Below are 17,879 nucleotides of genomic sequence, written 5' to 3'. Positions count from 1 at the left end.
ATAAGTACACATAGCATCAGGTAACTTGGTCACGAAAATCAGAAAAGCAATCAAATTAATCGTTTACCTTTGATGATCTTTGGATGTTTTCACTCACGAGACTCCCAGTTAGACAACAAATGTTCCTTTTGTTCCATAAAGATATTTTTTATATCCAAATACCTCCGTTAGTTTGGTGCGTTATGCCCAGGAATCCACCGGAAAGAGCGGTTACGACAACGCAAACAAAAATTCCAAATTATATCCATAATGTCCACAGAAACATGTCAAACGTTTTTTATAATCAATCCTCAGGGTGTTTTTCAAATATCTATTCGATAATATATCAACCGGGACAGTTGGCTTTTCACTAGGACCGGGAGTAACAATGGCTGCCTCTCTCTTTTGTGCAGAAATTACTCTGAGAGCCCCCTCCTGTCCACTTACGCAATGTGGTCGTACACGCTCCTTCTTCAAAATAAAAGCCTGAAACTATGTCTAAAGGCTGTTGACACCTTAGGGAAGCCATAGAAAAAGGAATCTGGTTGATATCCCTTTCAATGGGTGTCACGAACCGGCTCAAAGCCCGTAACAAAAGGGAGACAACGTGGAGATAAGGCGTAACAAAAGATATATTTATTAACTAAAGCAACTAAGGAAAATATACAATGGTGTGTGTAATCAGTAATCAGTGGTGTAAGTGAGTGTTTTGCATGCATGAATGTGATAATGCAGCATGTTGAAAGATGTTGTCGGAAACAACCCAAAAACCACCAAGAAACACAACAAAATCCATAAAGGTGTCTGCATGGAGAGAGTCTCCTCCATGAATGGGGAAGTGGTGTATTTATATTTATCCTGGGAGACACCGGGCCCAGGTGTTTCCCATGTAGCTGACGACCCTCCCAACTCCGCCCACCAGCATCCTAATAAGGAAATAACAGAGAGAGAATACGGCAGACAGAGTGGGAGGGTCGTCACATTGGGCAATAGGGATGCATAGGAACACAGGGGTTTCAAAATAAGAGTCACTTCCTGATTGGATTCTTCTCAGGCTTTCGCCTGCAATATCAGTTATGTTATACTCACAGACAATATTTTTACAGTTTTGGAAACTTCCGAGTGTTTTCTATCCTAATCTGTCAATTATATGCATATTCTAGCATCTGGTCCTGAGAAATAGGCCGTTTACTTTGGGAATGTTATTTTTCCAAACATAGAAATAGTGCCCCCTAGCTTCAAGAGATTTTAACGGAAGTAAACAGAACAAAACGGGGATAAACATTCCTAAATTTGTCCAACAGAAACTCTCGTTTGCAACTGTTGGACTAATGATTACACTGTAGGTCAGATAAATGCAGGCAAGAGTGTGCATGGAGGAATTTAATATGTCAATGTCTGTCACCTTGATTAATCAAATTTCTTTTGACCTGTGCACCTACACTACCGGTCAAAAGTTTTAGAATACCTACTCATTCAAGGGTGTTTCTTTATATTCACTATTTTCTACATTGTAGAATAATAGTGAAGACATCAAAACCATGAAATAACACATGTGGTAACCAAAAAAGTGTTAAACAAATCGAAATATATTTTATATTTGAGATTCTTAAAAGTCCACACTTCGCCTTGATGACAGCTTTACACACTATGGCATTCTCTCAACCAGCTTCACCTGCAATGCTTTTTCAACAGTCTTGAAGGAGTTCCCACATATGCTGAGTACTTGTTGGCTGATTTTCCTTCACTCTGCAATAAAACCATCTCATTTGGTTTGAGGTCAGGTGATTGTGGAGGCCAGGTCATCTGATGCAGCACTCCATTACTCTCCTTCTTGATCAAATAGCCCTTACACAGCCTGGAGGTGTGTTGGGTCATTGTCCTATTGAAAAACAAATGATGCTCCCACCAAACGCAAACCAGATGGGATGGTGTATTGCTGCAGAATGCTTTGGTAGCCATGCTGGTTAAGTGTGCCTTGAATTCTAAATAACTCACTGACAGTGTCACTAGCAAAGCATCACCACACCTCTTCACACCTCCTCCTCTATGCTGCACGGTGGGAACTACAAAGGACAGTTTTCCACCGGTCTAATGTCCATTACTAGTTTTTCCTGGTGCCAAGCAAGTCTCTTCTTATTATTGGTGTCCTTTAGTAGTGGTTTCTTTGCAGCAATTTGACCATGAAGGCCTGATTCACGGTCTCCTCTGAACAATTGATGTTGAGATGTGTCTGTTACTAGAATTCTGTGAAGCATGTATTTGGGCTGCAATCTGAGGCTGGTAACTCTAATGAACTTATCCTCTGCTGCAGAGGTAACTCTGGGTCTTCATTTGCTGTGGCAGTCCTCATGAGAGCCAGTTTCATCACAGCGCTTGATGGTTTTTGCGACTACACTTTCAAAGTTCTTGAAATTTTCCAGATTGGCTGACCATGTTTTAAAGTAAAGTAGTTTTAAAGTAGTTTCTCTTTGCTTATTTGAGCTGTTCTTGCCATAATATGGACTTGGTCTTTTATCAAATAGGGCTATGTTCTGTATACCACCCCTAACCGAGAGGGACCGAGAGACTGAAAAACAGCTTCTATCTCAAGGCCATCAGACTGTTAAACAGCCACCACTAACATTGAGTGGCTACTGCCAACACACTGTCAATGACACTGACTCTACTCCAGCCACTTTAATAATGGGAATTGATGGGAAATGATGTAAATATATCACTAGCCACTTTAAACAATGCTACCTTATATAATGTTACTTACCCTACATTATTCATCTCATATGCATACGTAGATACTGTACTCTATATCATCGACTGCATCCTTATGTAATACATGTATCACTAGCCACTTTAACTATGCCACTTGGTTTACATACTCATCTCATATGTATATACTGTACTCGATGTCATCTACTGTATCTTGCCTATGCTGCTCTGTACCATCACTCATTCATATATCCTTATGTATATATTCTTTATCCCCTTACACTGTGTATAAGACAGTAGTTTTTTGGAATTGTTAGTTAGATTACTTGTTCGTTATTACTGCATTGTCGGAACTAGAAGCACAAGCATTTCGCTACACTCGCATTAACATCTGCTAACCATGTGTATGTGACAAATAAAAATTGATTTGATTTGATTTGATTTGAACTTGTCACAACACAACTGATTGGCTCAAATTCATTAAGAAGGAAAGAAATTCCACAAATTAACTTTGAACAAGGTACATCTGTTACTTGAAATGCATTCCAGGTGACTACCTCATGAAGATGGTTGAGAGAATGCCAAGCATGTGCAAAGCTGTCATTAAAGCAAACAAATATAAAATACATTTTGTTTAACACTTTTTTGTTTACTACATGATTCCAAATGTGTTATTTCATAGTTTTGATGTCTTCATTATTATTCTACAATGTAGAAAATAGTAAAAAATAAAGAAAAACCCTTGAATGAGTAGGTGTGTCCAAACTTTTTATAGGTACTGTACATAAACTCAGCAAAAAAAGAAACATCCCTTTTTCAGGAGCCTGTCTTTCAAGGATAACTCGTAAAAATAGAAATAACTTCACAGATCTTCACTGTAAAAGGTTAAAACACTGTTTCCCATGCTTGTTCAATGAACCATAAACAATTAATGAACATGCACCTGTGGAACGGTCGTTAAGACACTAACAGCTTACAGACGGTAGGCAATTAAGGTCACAGTTATGAAAAGTTAGGACACTAAAGAGGCCTTTCTACTGACTCTGAAAAACACCTAAAGAAAGATGCCCAGGGTCCCTGCTCATCTGCATGAACGTGCCTTAGGCATGCTGCAAGGAGGCATGAGGACTGCAGATGTGGGCAGGGCAATAAATTGCAATGTCTGTATTGTGAGACCCCTAAAACAGCAACAACGTCGCCTATGGGCACAAACCTACCGTCGCTTGACCAGACTGGATTGGCAAAAAGTGCTCTTCACTGATGAGTCGCGGTTTTGTCTCACCAGGGGTGATGGTCGGATTCGCATTTATCATCGAAGGAATGAGCGTTACACTGAGGCCTGTACTCAGTGCGGGATCAATTTGGAAGTTACACTGAGGCTTGTACTCAGAGCGGGATCAATTTGGAGGTGGAGGGTCCGTCATGGTCTAGGGCGGTGTGTCACAGCATCATCGGACTGAACTTGTTGTCAATCTCAACGCTGTGTGTTACAGGGAAGACATCCTCCTCCCTCATCTGGTACCCTTCCTGCAGGCTCATCCTGACATGACCCTCCAGCATGACAAAGCTACCAGCCATACTGCTCATTCTGTGCATGATTTCCTGCAAGACAGGAATGTCAGTGTTCTGCCATGGCCAGCGAAGATCCCGGATCTCAATCCCATTGAGCACGTCTGGGACCTGTTGGATTGGAGGGGCCATTCCACCAAGAAATGTCCGGGAACGTGCACGTCCATTTCTGTTAGTCACATGTCTGTGGAACTTGTTCACTTTATGTCTCAGTTGTTGAATCTTGTTATGTTCATACAAATATTTACACATGTTGAGTTTGCTGAAAATAAATGCAGTTGACAGTGAGAGGATGTTTATTTTTTTGCTGAGTTTATAACTAGGAATAAAGTGACAGATAGTAAACAGTAGCAGCAGTATGTGATGAGTAAAAAAAGTTAGTGCAAAAGGGTCAATACAGATAGTCCGGGTAGCTATTTGGTTGACTATTTAACTAACTATTTAGCAGTCTTAACGCTTTGGGTAGAAGCAGTTCAGGGTCCTGTTGGTTCCAGAGCATTGGTACCGCTACCCATGTGGTAACAGAGAAAACAGTCTATGACTTGGGTAGCTAGACTCTTTGACCATTTTTAGGGCCTTCCTCTGACACCCCCTTGTATAGAGGTCCTGGATGCCAGGGAGTTTGGCCACAGTGATGTACTTGGCCGTACGCACTACCCTCTGTAGCACCTTGCTGTCGAATGCCAAGCAGTCGCCATACCAAGCGGTGATACAGCCAGTCAAGATGTTCTCAATGGTGCAGCAGTATAACTTTTTAAGATTCTGAGGGCCCATGCCAAATCTTTTCAGCCTCCTGAAGGGGAAGAGGTGTTGTCGTGCCCACTTCACGACTGTGTTGGTTGTGTGCTCCACTACAGCCCCGTCGATGTGAATGGGGGCGTGCTTGGCCCTATGTTTCCTGTAGTCCACAATCAGCTCATTTGTCTTGCTGACATTGAGCGAGAGGTTGTTGTCCTGGCAACACACTGCCAGGTCTCTGACCTCCTCCCTATAGGCTGTCTCATCGTCATCATAGGTATGACTATAGCACTAGCTTAAATCATATGTAGTTTTAATCACACCCCACATGAATGGGGATCCTAAAGAAAAATATCTAGGCTATAAAACACGTCTTACATATTTCAATTACACTCACTAACAGGCAGCTATATTTAAAATCAGTGCCATTTGACAATAATTCATTTAATTATGCAATTATGACATATTGCATGATCAGTAAAATCCAGAAAAATGATATTCAAACATGTAATAGCCTAATCATCAGGGATTTGGGCATATCTTTATTCTTGCCTAGTTATATAAAGATTAAATTAAATTAAATAAATTATATTATTAGCTTTTTATGCATGCCTTATGGTACCATTCCTAGCCTTTATAGCATATATGGCATACAATGAAATGCTATACAAACCAATAAAAACACATGAAAACATATAGGCAGACAATATGTGACCTGCCCGAGAAACTTTACACCATGACAAAACATCAAAGAGATCTAATTTAAATTGGTTTTATTACCTGGTGGGCGTCCCAGGTAATTCTGCAAGATCGCACCTTAATTTTGCTGCATTGTCCTTCAACTGTAAATTCCTGTACAGCCTCAACATGTTTCCACTCCATTTTTTTCATTCAAATCGTTCCTCTACTCATCTAGTAAACGTAGCACCGGTCACCGCGCCAATGAATGACAATGCACCGATTCCTATCGCAACTTTCGCACTTGTCCGATGCGGTGATTTACGAGTCTCTTCCTATGGCTCAAGGAGCACGGTTTGTTATTCCCCTCGTGTCACGTTAGAACATGTAAACCAGCGTGCGCATTCAGTAAACAGAGAGGGCAAATCAAGTCCGTGACTCAGTCGGGATGAGATGGACCGGTATAGTTGTCACATCCATTTAGCCTGAAGAGTAATGGGTCACACTATATGTTCATACGACAAACACCACTAGCTACCTTTAAAAAAAATGTACGTTGGCTATAAGAACATCTCAAACATGTATCAAAAGCGCCCATTCTTCGTCGCTGACGTGACTTTGTGACTGCGTAAGTTTTTCTCCCCTGTGAGGGATTTGTTCCAATTTTGACGTGCCAGCAGTTCTTTTCACTCTCCCTCTCGCTCCTCCTCTCCTCTCTATGCTGCTGGAGCCGGACTGCAGCACGAGAACATCCCCTCCCTTTCCCAAACTCCTGCTGCCATAAAGTCTCTGCGCCACAGCTGTCTCCCGGACAGGTACTGGGACCCTCCTGATAATGCACATAATGGAAATTTAGGGGGAACAAAACCTGCCAATCATTCCAGCGCTTTCATGCATCATATTCTAAAATGGCTGTGATCTCAGAAATACAGATTACACTTCTTGCATAATAAATGTGATGCTCAGTAGAACCACAGAGTCAGTCTCAAACATAAATGAGACTGATTCAGTTGCTGCTTGCTCCACACACAAATCCCAATTCTAAGGACCTAATCATTATGACACCTAAACTGTCTTCAATTTTGCAAAAAAAAATATACAATGGAAAAAGAGCAGATAATAATCTTTAATCAACAAACCCTTGACCTGTTTTGACATAATCAAACGTATTCCCTAACCCAGCTGTTATTTCTATAATTACACACAGTTGTGCAAACAAAGGTGTCAGTGTCGCTTGCAATGTCAGGATTCCAGTTGTGGCCAACCATACATAAATGTTGCTTTGGAAAGTGTCTGCAAAATGGCATATTATTTATACACCATATATTCAAAAGTATGTGGACACCCCTTCAAAAGAATGGATTTGGCTATTTCAGCCACACCCATTGCTGACAGGTATATACAATACAGCAGACACCCATGCAATCTCCATAGACAAACATTGGCAGTAGAATGGCTTTAATAATTGACTTTCAACATGGAACCGTCATAGGATACCACCTTTCCAACAAGTCAGTTTGTCAAATGTCTGCCCTGCTAGAGCTGCCCCGGTCAACTGTGCGAGCTGTTATTGTGAAGTAGAAACGTCTAGGGGCAACAACGGCTCAGCCGCGAAGTGGTAGGCCACATAAGCTCACAGAACAGGACAGCCGAGTGCTGATGCACATAGCACGTAAAAATCGTCTGTCCTCAGTTGGAACTACTCACTACTGAGTTCCAATCTGCCTCTGGAAGCAACGTCAGAATAAGAACTGTACGTTGGGAGCTTCATGAAGTTGGTTTCCTAGGCCGAGCAGTCACACACAAACCTAAGATCACCATGTGCAATGCCAAGCGTCGGCTGGAGTGGTGTAAAGCTCGCCGCCGTTGGACTCTGGAGCAGTGGAAAAGCGTTCTCTGGAGTGATGAATCACACATCACCATCTGGCAGTCTGATGAATCAGGGTTTGGCGGATGCCAGGAGACCGCTACCTGCCCCAATGCATAGTGCCAACTGTAAACTGTAAAGTTTGGTGGAGGAGGAATAATGGTCTGAGGATGTTTTTCATGGTTTGGGCTAGGCCCCTTAGTTCCAGTGAAGGGAAATCTAAACGCTACAGCATACAATGACATTCTAGACAATTCTGTGCTTCCAACTTTGTGGCAACAGTTTGGATAAAGACCCTTTCTTGTTTCAGCATGAAACCCCCGTGCACAAAGCGAGGTCCATACAGAAATGGTTTGTCGAGATCAGTGTGGAAGAACTTGACTGACCTGCACAGAGCCCTGACCTCAACCCCATCGAACACCTTTGGGATGAATTGGAACGCCGACTGAGAGCCAGGCCTTTTTGCCCAACATTAGTGCCCAACCTCACTAATGCTCTTGTGGCTGAATGGAAGCAAGTCCCCACAGCAATGTTTCAACATCTAGTGGAAAGCCTTCCCAGAAGAGTGGAGGCTGTTATAGCAGCAAAGGGGGGACCAACTCCATATTAATGCCTATGATTTTGGAATGAGATGTTCGACGTGCAGGTGTCCAGATACAGTGCCTTGCGAAAGTATTCGGCCCCCTTGAACTTTGCGACCTTTTGCCACATTTCAGGCTTCAAACATAAAGATATAAAACAGTATTTTTTTGTGAAGAATCAACAACAAGTGGGACACAATCATGAAGTGGAACGACATTTATTGGATATTTCAAACTTTTTTAACAAATCAAAAACTGAAAGATTGGGCGTGCAAAATTATTCAGCCCCTTTACTTTCAGTGCAGCAAACTCTCTCCAGAAGTTCAGTGAGGATCTCTGAATGATCCAATGTTGACCTAAATGACTAATGATGATAAATACAATCCACCTGTGTGTAATCAAGTCTCCGTATAAATGCACCTGCACTGTGATAGTCTCAGAGGTCCGTTAAAAGTGCAGAGAGCATCATGAAGAACAAGGAACACACCAGGCAGGTCCGAGATACTGTTGTGAAGATGTTTAAAGCCGGATTTGGATACAAAAAGATTTCCCAAGCTTTAAACATCCCAAGGAGCACTGTGCAAGCGATAATATTGAAATGGAAGGAGTATCAGACCACTGCAAATCTACCAAGACCTGGCCGTCCCTCTAAACTTTCAGCTCATACAAGGAGAAGACTGATCAGAGATGCAGCCAAGAGGCACATGATCACTCTGGATGACCTGCAGAGATCTACAGCTGAGGTGGGAGACTCTGTCCATAGGACAACAATCAGTCGTATATTGCACAAATCTGGCCTTTATGGAAGAGTGGCAAGAAGAAAGCCATTTCTTAAAGATATCCATAAAAAGTGTCGTTTAAAGTTTGCCACAAGCCACCTGGGAGACACACCAAACATGTGGAAGAAGGTGCTCTGGTCAGATGAAACCAAAATTGAACTTTTTGGCAACAATGCAAAACGTTATGTTTGGCGTAAAAACAACACAGCTCATCACCCTGAACACACCATCCCCACTGTCAAACATGGTGGTGGCAGCATCATGGTTTGGGCCTGCTTTTCTTCAGCAGAGACAGGGAAGATGGTTAAAATTGATGGGAAGATGGATGGAGCCAAATACAGGACCATTCTGGAAGAAAACCTGATGGAGTCTGCAAAAGACCTGAGACTGGGATGGAGATTTGTCTTCCAACAAGACAATGATCCAAAACATAAAGCAAAATCTACAATGGAATGGTTCAAAAATAAACATATCCAGGTGTTAGAATGGCCAAGTCAAAGTCCAGACCTGAATCCAATCGAGAATCTGTGGAAAGAACTGAAAACTGCTGTTCACAAATGCTCTCCATCCAACCTCACTGAGCTCAAGCTGTTTTGCATGGAGGAATGGGAAAAAATGTCAGTCTCTCGATGTGCAAAACTGATAGAGACATACCCCAAGCGACTTACAGCTGTAATCGCAGCAAAAGGTGGTGCTACAAAGTATTAACTTAAGGGGGCTGAATAATTTTGCACGCCCAATTTTTCAGTTTTTGATTTGTTAAAAAAGTTTGAAATATCCAATAAATGTCATTCCACTTCATGATTGTGTCCCACTTGTTGTTGATTCTTCACAAAAAATACAGTTTTATATCTTTATGTTTGAAGCCTGAAATGTGGCAAAAGGTCGCAAAGTTCAAGGGGGCCGAATACTTTCGCAAGGCACTGTACTTTTGGTTATGTAGTGTATTTACAGTAACCCCACCCCAGTAACAGTAACCTCAGCGCGCACACACACACACACACACACACACACACACACACACACACACACACACACACACACACACACACACACACACACCACAGTGAGAATCAGCCACCCCCCCAAATTATCTTAAAACAGTTATTTCATGAGATTGTTGTAATCCATCAGGACTGACTAAGAGAACCAGTCCTGAATAAAAGCACTCAACTAAAGGTAGATGCACTGTCGCTAAACGTGTTAAGTTACTAGGCTAAATTATATTCTAAGTTATCTACATCTTTTAATACATTCATGGCGGAATCTGAACTTGAAGATGTTCGCAAGTAACTCAAATCAAATTAAACTTTATTTGTCACATTCACCGAATACAACAAGTGTAGACCTTACTGTGAAATTCTTACTTACAAGCCCTTAACCAAATGGCTGTCAATGAAGGACATAAGCGAACATTTGAGTGACAGATGAGTATCTCAGATCATAAACTGTGAAACTAAATGCAATTGCTTTTGAGCACTGCCTGGGGACAGCATCTAGGGGAAATTGTTGATATGTGACACAAAAATAATAGCCAAAGAAAGCAGTCAGGATTCCAGCCTGGGTCAGAGATGCCAGACCGTAGTAAGTTGAGCTTTATCTCCTGTTTTCACATGGACAAATTCTGAGGGAACTGTAATCATGCCTGTCACTAAGCCTTCTTCTAATCCTCTGTACTCTACAAACAACAACAGACACACACACACACACTCTAATACACACACCTACAGTCGCACAATTGAGCACACACACACACCCACACCCACACACACACACACACACAAACACAGCAATGCACTCTCTGCCTCTCTCTCACAGTTAAAGACCCACTAAGAAAATCTCTTAAAGAGAGTGACCGAGGAAGTCCTTGGTATTACAGTAAAAACATTGTTTTTGGCCCTATGGATAGGAATTATTAAGACTTGAAATGCTAAATCATGATGCCATACAGCTTTCCTTCCCATTCACAAACCTAATGAGCAGGCAGGCATTATGCCAGGAAGTGTGTTTGTTTACTGCAGTGTGTGAATGTGTGCATTTGTATGTGTGTGTTGTGTTGACTTACCCTGTCCTCACAAGGCTGGTCTGAGCTCCCTCTACTGCCTTTGCTGGACTGGTCCTGAGAGAGCTGTCTCCCTGAATAGCAAAGAAGGACATTACATCAGACAACAGTGCAAATAACCAGTCACTAACACAGTAGAGCAGTACAGAGTTAATAATATAGATTACAATGACCAATCAAGAATCTAGATCACACATGACTCAATAATGAAACACAGAGGTCTACCAATCATGAGGAGAAAAACGCATTCCTAACAAAATTACATTGACATTACACCTACTACACAGGATAACAATTGCTTCAGGATACAGCCCAGGACAAATCTATCACGAGTCTGATCACTATCACCACAGCCATACCTTCTAGGACAACTCACTGCATTGCGGTCTTCTAACCAACTTCCAAACTCCCCTGTCACACACTGGATAAGAGCAGATGCCCGGCGCGGTACAGTATAGTACAGCCCCCACGGAGTCCTCATTCAGATAGTGATCTGGTCTTATGAGTCCAAACACTGAGCCAGAGCTGTCCAGGATCCAGTATTAAGTCTAATTATCATTGGTTGGTTCTCCACTGGGCCGGCGCGCCGTGCCATGCGACTCCAGTCCAGAGTCATAAGGGAGGGGCGTTTGTCCTTAACCGTGTGATCCCAAACGTTTCGTTTACCCAACCGTCCCTCCCTCAGGCACTCAGTCCAGTGTTCTGGACTCTCTATTCTCTTTGGTGAAACAGCCCCCCCCAACTGTGTCATCTATAAATAGCTAGATGTTTAATTCCCTAAATCCTGGGCCTGAATCACTATGTGGGTAATCCTGTCAGTCAGCTGCAAATACCTCAACCTCAATGGGCCGGTCCTCATTACAATGCCCCTCAGGCAGGGCTATTAGGAGGTTCAACGTTAATGGCCCAGTCCTCATTATCATGTTCAACCTCAATGGGCCGACTTGTGCTAATTACAGTACAATGCCCCCCAGGCAGGGGTTTTTCTGTACATGACTTCAACCTCAATGGGCCAGACCTGTCCTCATTGCAATGCCCACCAGGCAGGCCTGTAATTAGAAATGTTCTCCTGCAACAGGGTAATCAAATTAAGATCCTACATCTGTAGCATGTTCCACATGGCTGGATTTCTCTTGCCTTGACTGTACCTCCCCCTCCCTCTGTTTGAAGGTGGGCTGGGAGCCTCTGATACCTTATCCTCCCCTCTCAGGAAGTCAGTCTACAGTATAGATAGCTAACATGATAAGAACTAGTGAACAGCGGGAAGCTCCTCTCTTTACTTAAGGCTAGTTCCAACTTCCCAGGCCTTTCTTCCACCCCTGGTTAGGCCCCAGTTCCCCAGCCCTCCACGCCTGGTCAGGTCCCAGTCAGGCACCAGCCCCCTGCCCTCCACCCCTGGTCAGGCCTCCACCCTCCTTAACCCTGCAGGCCTGGGTGTCTCTCTCTCTCTGATCCATCTCAGGTGCACCGGTCAGAGGAGGTCACAGGCGAGGAGACCAATTAGCCACAAAAGAGATTAGTTACATAAAAGCCAGTCAGTCAGGCAGGCAGGCAGGCAGGCAGGCAGGCAGGCAGGCAGGCCAACCATACAGAGCCATCACACACACACGCACACAAACACTCAGCCACGTGGAAAGAGACAGACAGAGCCAGTTATGTGTCATGGAAAACATGATTGAGAGCTCTAACAGGAACTCCGGAGTCAAAACAGAAACACACCTTCCTGTTCAGAGAAACAAAACAAAAGTACAGAGTATGTCCCAAATGGCATTCTATTCCATTTATAGTGCACTACTTTTGAGTCCTTTTGACCAGAGCCCTATGGGTAGTGCAGTATTTCGGGAATAGGGTGCCACTTGGGACACAAACATTGAGCTGTTCCAGAATTGAGAGCACATACTGCTTTTCATGACAACCTTCTTATGATAATGGCTTCTCAGTGAATGTCTGGTTTATGTTATCTGATATGTTACTAGCTAACTGAGCAACAGAATAAGTCTGTGTCAGAAATGGCACCCTATGTTCTATATGGAATAGGGTGCCTCTGTCCAAAAGTAGTGCACTCTATATGGAATAGGGTGCCTCTGGCCAAAAGTAATGCACTCTATAATGAATAGTTTCACTTTGGGTACAAAGGTAGCATACTATACAGGGAATAGGGTGCCATTTAAGATGTAGCCTAAGCCATGGGTCAAGCCTAAATGTGCTGTTATAACTCCATGTCACTCATTGTCATATTTGGCTTGACAATGACAGCAGTGGTGTTGGCAAGAGCATAAACAGATCTGGGACCAGGCCTGGCGAGGGCCAGTCACCCACCCTGGTTTCTGCTCTCTGAGGGGGAGTCTTCGTGTCTCAGGTAGAACTTGACCTCCATCCTCCTAGAACCCCACTTCTGCAGGTGCTCATACATCAGGTAGTCAAAGGGGATCACTCTCTCTGGGGAGGACAAGGAGGACAAAGTTATAACATAATTATAATATATACAACACTAATGAGAGGATCACTCTATGGGAGGGAGAAGAAAACAGGAGTTGTTGTTAGACACATAGACTTGGGTGATTATCTATTGGTGATTGTAAAGTGATACGGTGGGTTGATTGCCCCTCAGCCCTGATCATCATTAGAGATTAACTAAGTATTTTCTATTAATAGAATAGGATAAACCACATAAGTCCCCACAGCTATACTCTGGCACTGACGCACTGTATTGGGTCGTGATGAAGAGAAATACCTGTCTTCAGTAAAGAACCTATGAATGTCAGGACAACCTTATTGACACTGTAGCTAGCTACTCTATGTTCCCTCACTAGGGCATGTGTTCATGCGCTCCCTGGCCTGTGCAGCCGGGTTGGGGCTGTGAAAACAGTGAAATAGAATTACGATTCCATTCAAGTCAACATTCTGTAATGGGTGGACCGGCGGCCATATTGAGTGTACTGTCAAATTGCTGTCTGAGCTTCAAAAACAAAACTGCTGTGGTCTGAGGTGCTTTTTCTGTTCCAGTAATTCTATTTCTACGTGACGACAGGCCCACAGGCTATGTGTGTAAACAAGCACCAGAGCCTGGAGGGTCACAGAGAGACATCCTGACCCACTTTCTATCCCGCCTCACTGTCTGTCTGGGACGTACAGGCTGCCTGAGACAAAAACATCATTGTTGTATGTCAGGGGCAGACCACCACTGCTTTTGTTCAGGGAGGGGAGAGGGTCATTAGCCAAGTAAAATTTCTCAATGATGGCTGGCTGTCAATGTCTGTTTCCACATGTTGTTGTGTTACAGCCTGAATTTAAAATGTATTAAATTGAGATATTTTGGTCACTGGCCTACACACAATACTTTATTAACTGTTACAAATTAATACAAATGAAAAGTCTTGAGTTAGTAAGCATTCAACCCCATTTGTTATGACAAGAATAAATAGATTCAGGAGTAAAACTTTGCTTAAAAAGTCACATAATAAGTTGCATGGACTCACGCTGGGTGTTTAACATTATTTTTTAACCTCATCTCTGTACCCCACACATACAATTATCTGTAACGCCCCTCAGTCGAGCAGTGAATTTCAAACACGGTTTCAACCACAAAGACCAGGGAGGTTTTCCAATGCCTTGCAAAGTAGGGCACATTTTGGTAGATGGGTAAAAAAAAGTAGACATTGAATTACCTTTGAGCATAGTGAAGTCATTAATTACACATTGGATGGTGTATTAATGCACCCAGTCACTACAACGATACAGGTGTCCTTCCTACCACAGTTGCCAGAGAGAAAGGAAACCACTCAGGAGGCCAATAATGACTTTAAAGAGTTTAAATGGTTGTGATCGGAGAAAACTGAGAATGGATCAACAACATTGTAGTTTCACCACAATCCTAGTGGAATGAAAAGAAGTAAGCCTGTACAGAATAAAATATTCTAAAACATGCATACTGTTTGCAACAAGGCACTAAAGTAATACTGCAAATCAAATTGCAAAGCAATTCACTTTTTGTCCTAAATACAAAGTGTTATGTTTGGGGCAAATCCAAAACAACATATTACTGTGTAACACTCTCCATATTTTCAATCATAGTGGTAGCTGCATCATGTTATGGTTTTGCTTGTAATCGTTAAGGACTGGGGAGTTTTTCAGGATAAGCACAAGCAAAATCCTTGAGGAAAACCTGGTTCAGTCTGCTTTCAACCAGACACTGGGAGATGAATTCACCTTTCAGCAGGACAATAACCTTAAACACAAATCTACACAGGTGTTGCTTACCAAGAAGACAGTGAATGTTCCTGAGTGGCCGAGTTACAGTTTTGATTTAAATCTATGTCAAGACCTGAAAATGTGTTGTCTAGCACTGATCAACAACCAATTTGACAGTGCTTGAAGAATTGTGAAAATAATAAATGGCCAAATGTTGATCATTGCTATCCAGGTGTGGAAAGCTCTTAGAGACTTACCCAGAACGACTCAGCTGTAATCACTGACAAATGTGATTCTAACATGTATTGACTCAGGGTGTTGAATACTTATCTAATCAAGATATATTAGTGTTTTATTTTTCATATTTCTTTTACAAATATAAGAATGTTTCTTTGACATTAGAGTATTTTGTGTAGATCGTTGACAAAAAAAGACAATTAAATACATTTTATTCCCAGTTTGCAACACAACAAAATGTCAAAAAAGTTAAGGCGATGTATATCAAGACATTCAGTTGAATAGATTCATGCAAAACTTGGAAGAAATCACTATAAGTTAATTTTAAGAAAGTCATGAAGCAGAGACAAATGATAAAAAATACAGTGCTTTGCTAAATATCTGTAAAGCTAAGATTTTCAACTTGTCACTTTGCTCAGCGCATTTAGAGCTTGTGACACAGCTCAACACCAGTCAGTCAGTATAGCAATAAACCAGTCAGTTAGTTAATCCCAGGAGGTTAGGGGTTGAAGATTAGGTTAAATAGGTTAGAGGTCAGGGGCTAAATATGAAAGCATCCCTTACCTTTTCCCTTCCAGACCTCAGCCAGGTGACACACGTTCTCTCCGGCCTCCTTACAGAACTCAACCACATTCTTACAAGTGGTCTCTGGGGTGATGGGCACCTCTGTCAGCATCTGCTGGCTGTCACTCAGGTACACTGTCAGGATCATCTGCATGAGGGAGACAGAGAAATAGCTTGTCAAACATACTATATATCTCTGACGAAACATAGCCTGGGCTCATACTGTATATGCCTTAGCAAACTCTTATATCGTAGTCATTAAGAGTTGGATACAGCACATACATACCTGGGATCAAGCTACTGACTGGGATCAGACTACTGGTAATATCTATACAACGTACATATGCCAGGAATTTGAATGCATGTAAACCCAGGGAGGAAACCTCTTGAATTACAGGAAATGTCCCCTTAACTCTGGTTGCCCTCTAACCTAATGCTTTGCTCCGGTTGCCCTCTTTAATGCTTTGCCTTAAAGACAGAGGCATTCAGGAGGGAGAGAGACTATTGAAGACTGAGCTGAGCTACAAACATTAAATCAAATCAAATTTATTTATATAGCCCTTCGTACATCAGCTGATATCTCAAAGTGCTGTACAGAAACCCAGCCTAAAACCCCAAACAGCAAGCAATGCAGGTGTAGAAGCACGATAGCTAGGAAAAACTCCCTAGAAAGGCCAAAACCTAGGAAGAAACCTAGAGAGGAACCAGGCTATGTGGGGTGGCCAGTCCTCTTCTGGCTGTGCCGTGTGGAGATTATAACAGAACATGGCCAAGATGTTCAAATGTTCATAAATGACCAGCATGGTCAAATAATAATAAGGCAGAACAGTTGAAACTGGAGCAGCAGCACGGTCAGGTGGACTGGGGACAGCAAGGAAAGAGATATTACAAGTGCAAAGATAGTACAGGCAGACTGCCAAACCAACATGCGTGATTTGGTGGCATCATGACAAGTTTGCTTCCGTTAGTGCCTACAACCTATTGGTAAATAAAAACAAGATTGATTATTGAAATTCCTAGCACAAAAAAAAAGAGGCAACACGAAGGTGTGTGTGTGCGCGTACCTGCAATACAGTATTTGCTCTCAATAAAGAGTACTGAGAAACCACATTTATAAATAGGATTTCCTGGTAAAATGAGAAGTGACGTCCTCATTTCCAGATTGACAATCTGTAGTAAACAGAAATGGGGGATAATCTGCTAAATGTAGGATTAATCTGCAAATTTGGGTTGCGGAATCCAAATATGTTCCTCCCTAAATGTCATACCCCCCTTCCTGCTGCAGCGGATACTTCCACTATAGGATTGACATAGACAGAGGTGCTTGACACGGGTCCCTTGGCCTGTATAAACCATCTGTATAAACCCTCTGCCTCCACTCTGTCGTGGCTCAGCCCAGCCCCATAAACATGTCTAAACCACAGACACACCGACCGAGACAAGCCCTGCAACGGGGCCGCACGTCCAGTCCAAGATGTAAGGTAATCTCTCACTGCCAGAGCACACGCACAGACACAGACAGATAGATTGAGAGGAGGAATTCTGTAAGGCGCAGATTACAACATAGAGAGCACTATAATAATGAGATTATGGAGGTTATAAACATGTATATGTCTGTGTCCACGGGGTGACAAGTGAAAACATACGCCAGGGGAGACAGAGAGAGCATAAACAAATCCAGGATGGGAAGGTTATTGTAGGGGGAAAAAGATAATCTATGTTTTTCTCCTTAGGGATTGGCCTGTAGTGCTGTCGACTATACAGGGGGGAAAAAACACACAGGCCGCTCCGAACCATTCTATCAAACAAGAATCAACCAACAAGGTTCAGAAAACCCAAACCAGTCCTGAACTCATCATCGGTGCTAAATATTCTCTTGACACACAGGAACGTGTTTGCCAACACGCATGCATCTGTGATCTACTCTG

General features: G+C 42.5%; 1 protein-coding gene across 10 annotated transcripts in view; it reads right to left on the bottom strand.

Moving 5' to 3' along the window:
* The window catches only part of LOC112244933 (apoptosis-stimulating of p53 protein 1-like), a 47,150-nt gene that overhangs the window by 19,778 nt on the left and 9,493 nt on the right, over window positions 1-17,879 (bottom strand). For 9 of the 10 annotated variants that reach the window (XM_042329946.1, XM_042329948.1, XM_042329938.1 and 6 more), the window contains exons 2-4: window positions 15,952-16,099; window positions 13,279-13,398; window positions 10,963-11,033 (exon numbers count right to left, since the gene is read on the bottom strand). In XM_042329946.1, coding sequence (XP_042185880.1) covers window positions 10,963-11,033; window positions 13,279-13,398; window positions 15,952-16,099 — 339 coding nt within the window. Of the gene's footprint in view, window positions 1-5,772; window positions 6,349-10,962; window positions 11,034-13,278; window positions 13,399-15,951; window positions 16,100-17,879 lie in introns of those variants that run through there. The other variant, XM_042329949.1, reaches the window with a different exon arrangement.

The sequence above is a fragment of the Oncorhynchus tshawytscha genome, linkage group LG11, assembly GCF_018296145.1.
Source record: "Oncorhynchus tshawytscha isolate Ot180627B linkage group LG11, Otsh_v2.0, whole genome shotgun sequence".
Taxonomy (NCBI): domain Eukaryota; kingdom Metazoa; phylum Chordata; class Actinopteri; order Salmoniformes; family Salmonidae; genus Oncorhynchus; species Oncorhynchus tshawytscha.
Note: the sequence above shows the minus strand (reverse complement) of the source record. Positions and strands in the feature narration are given on the sequence as shown.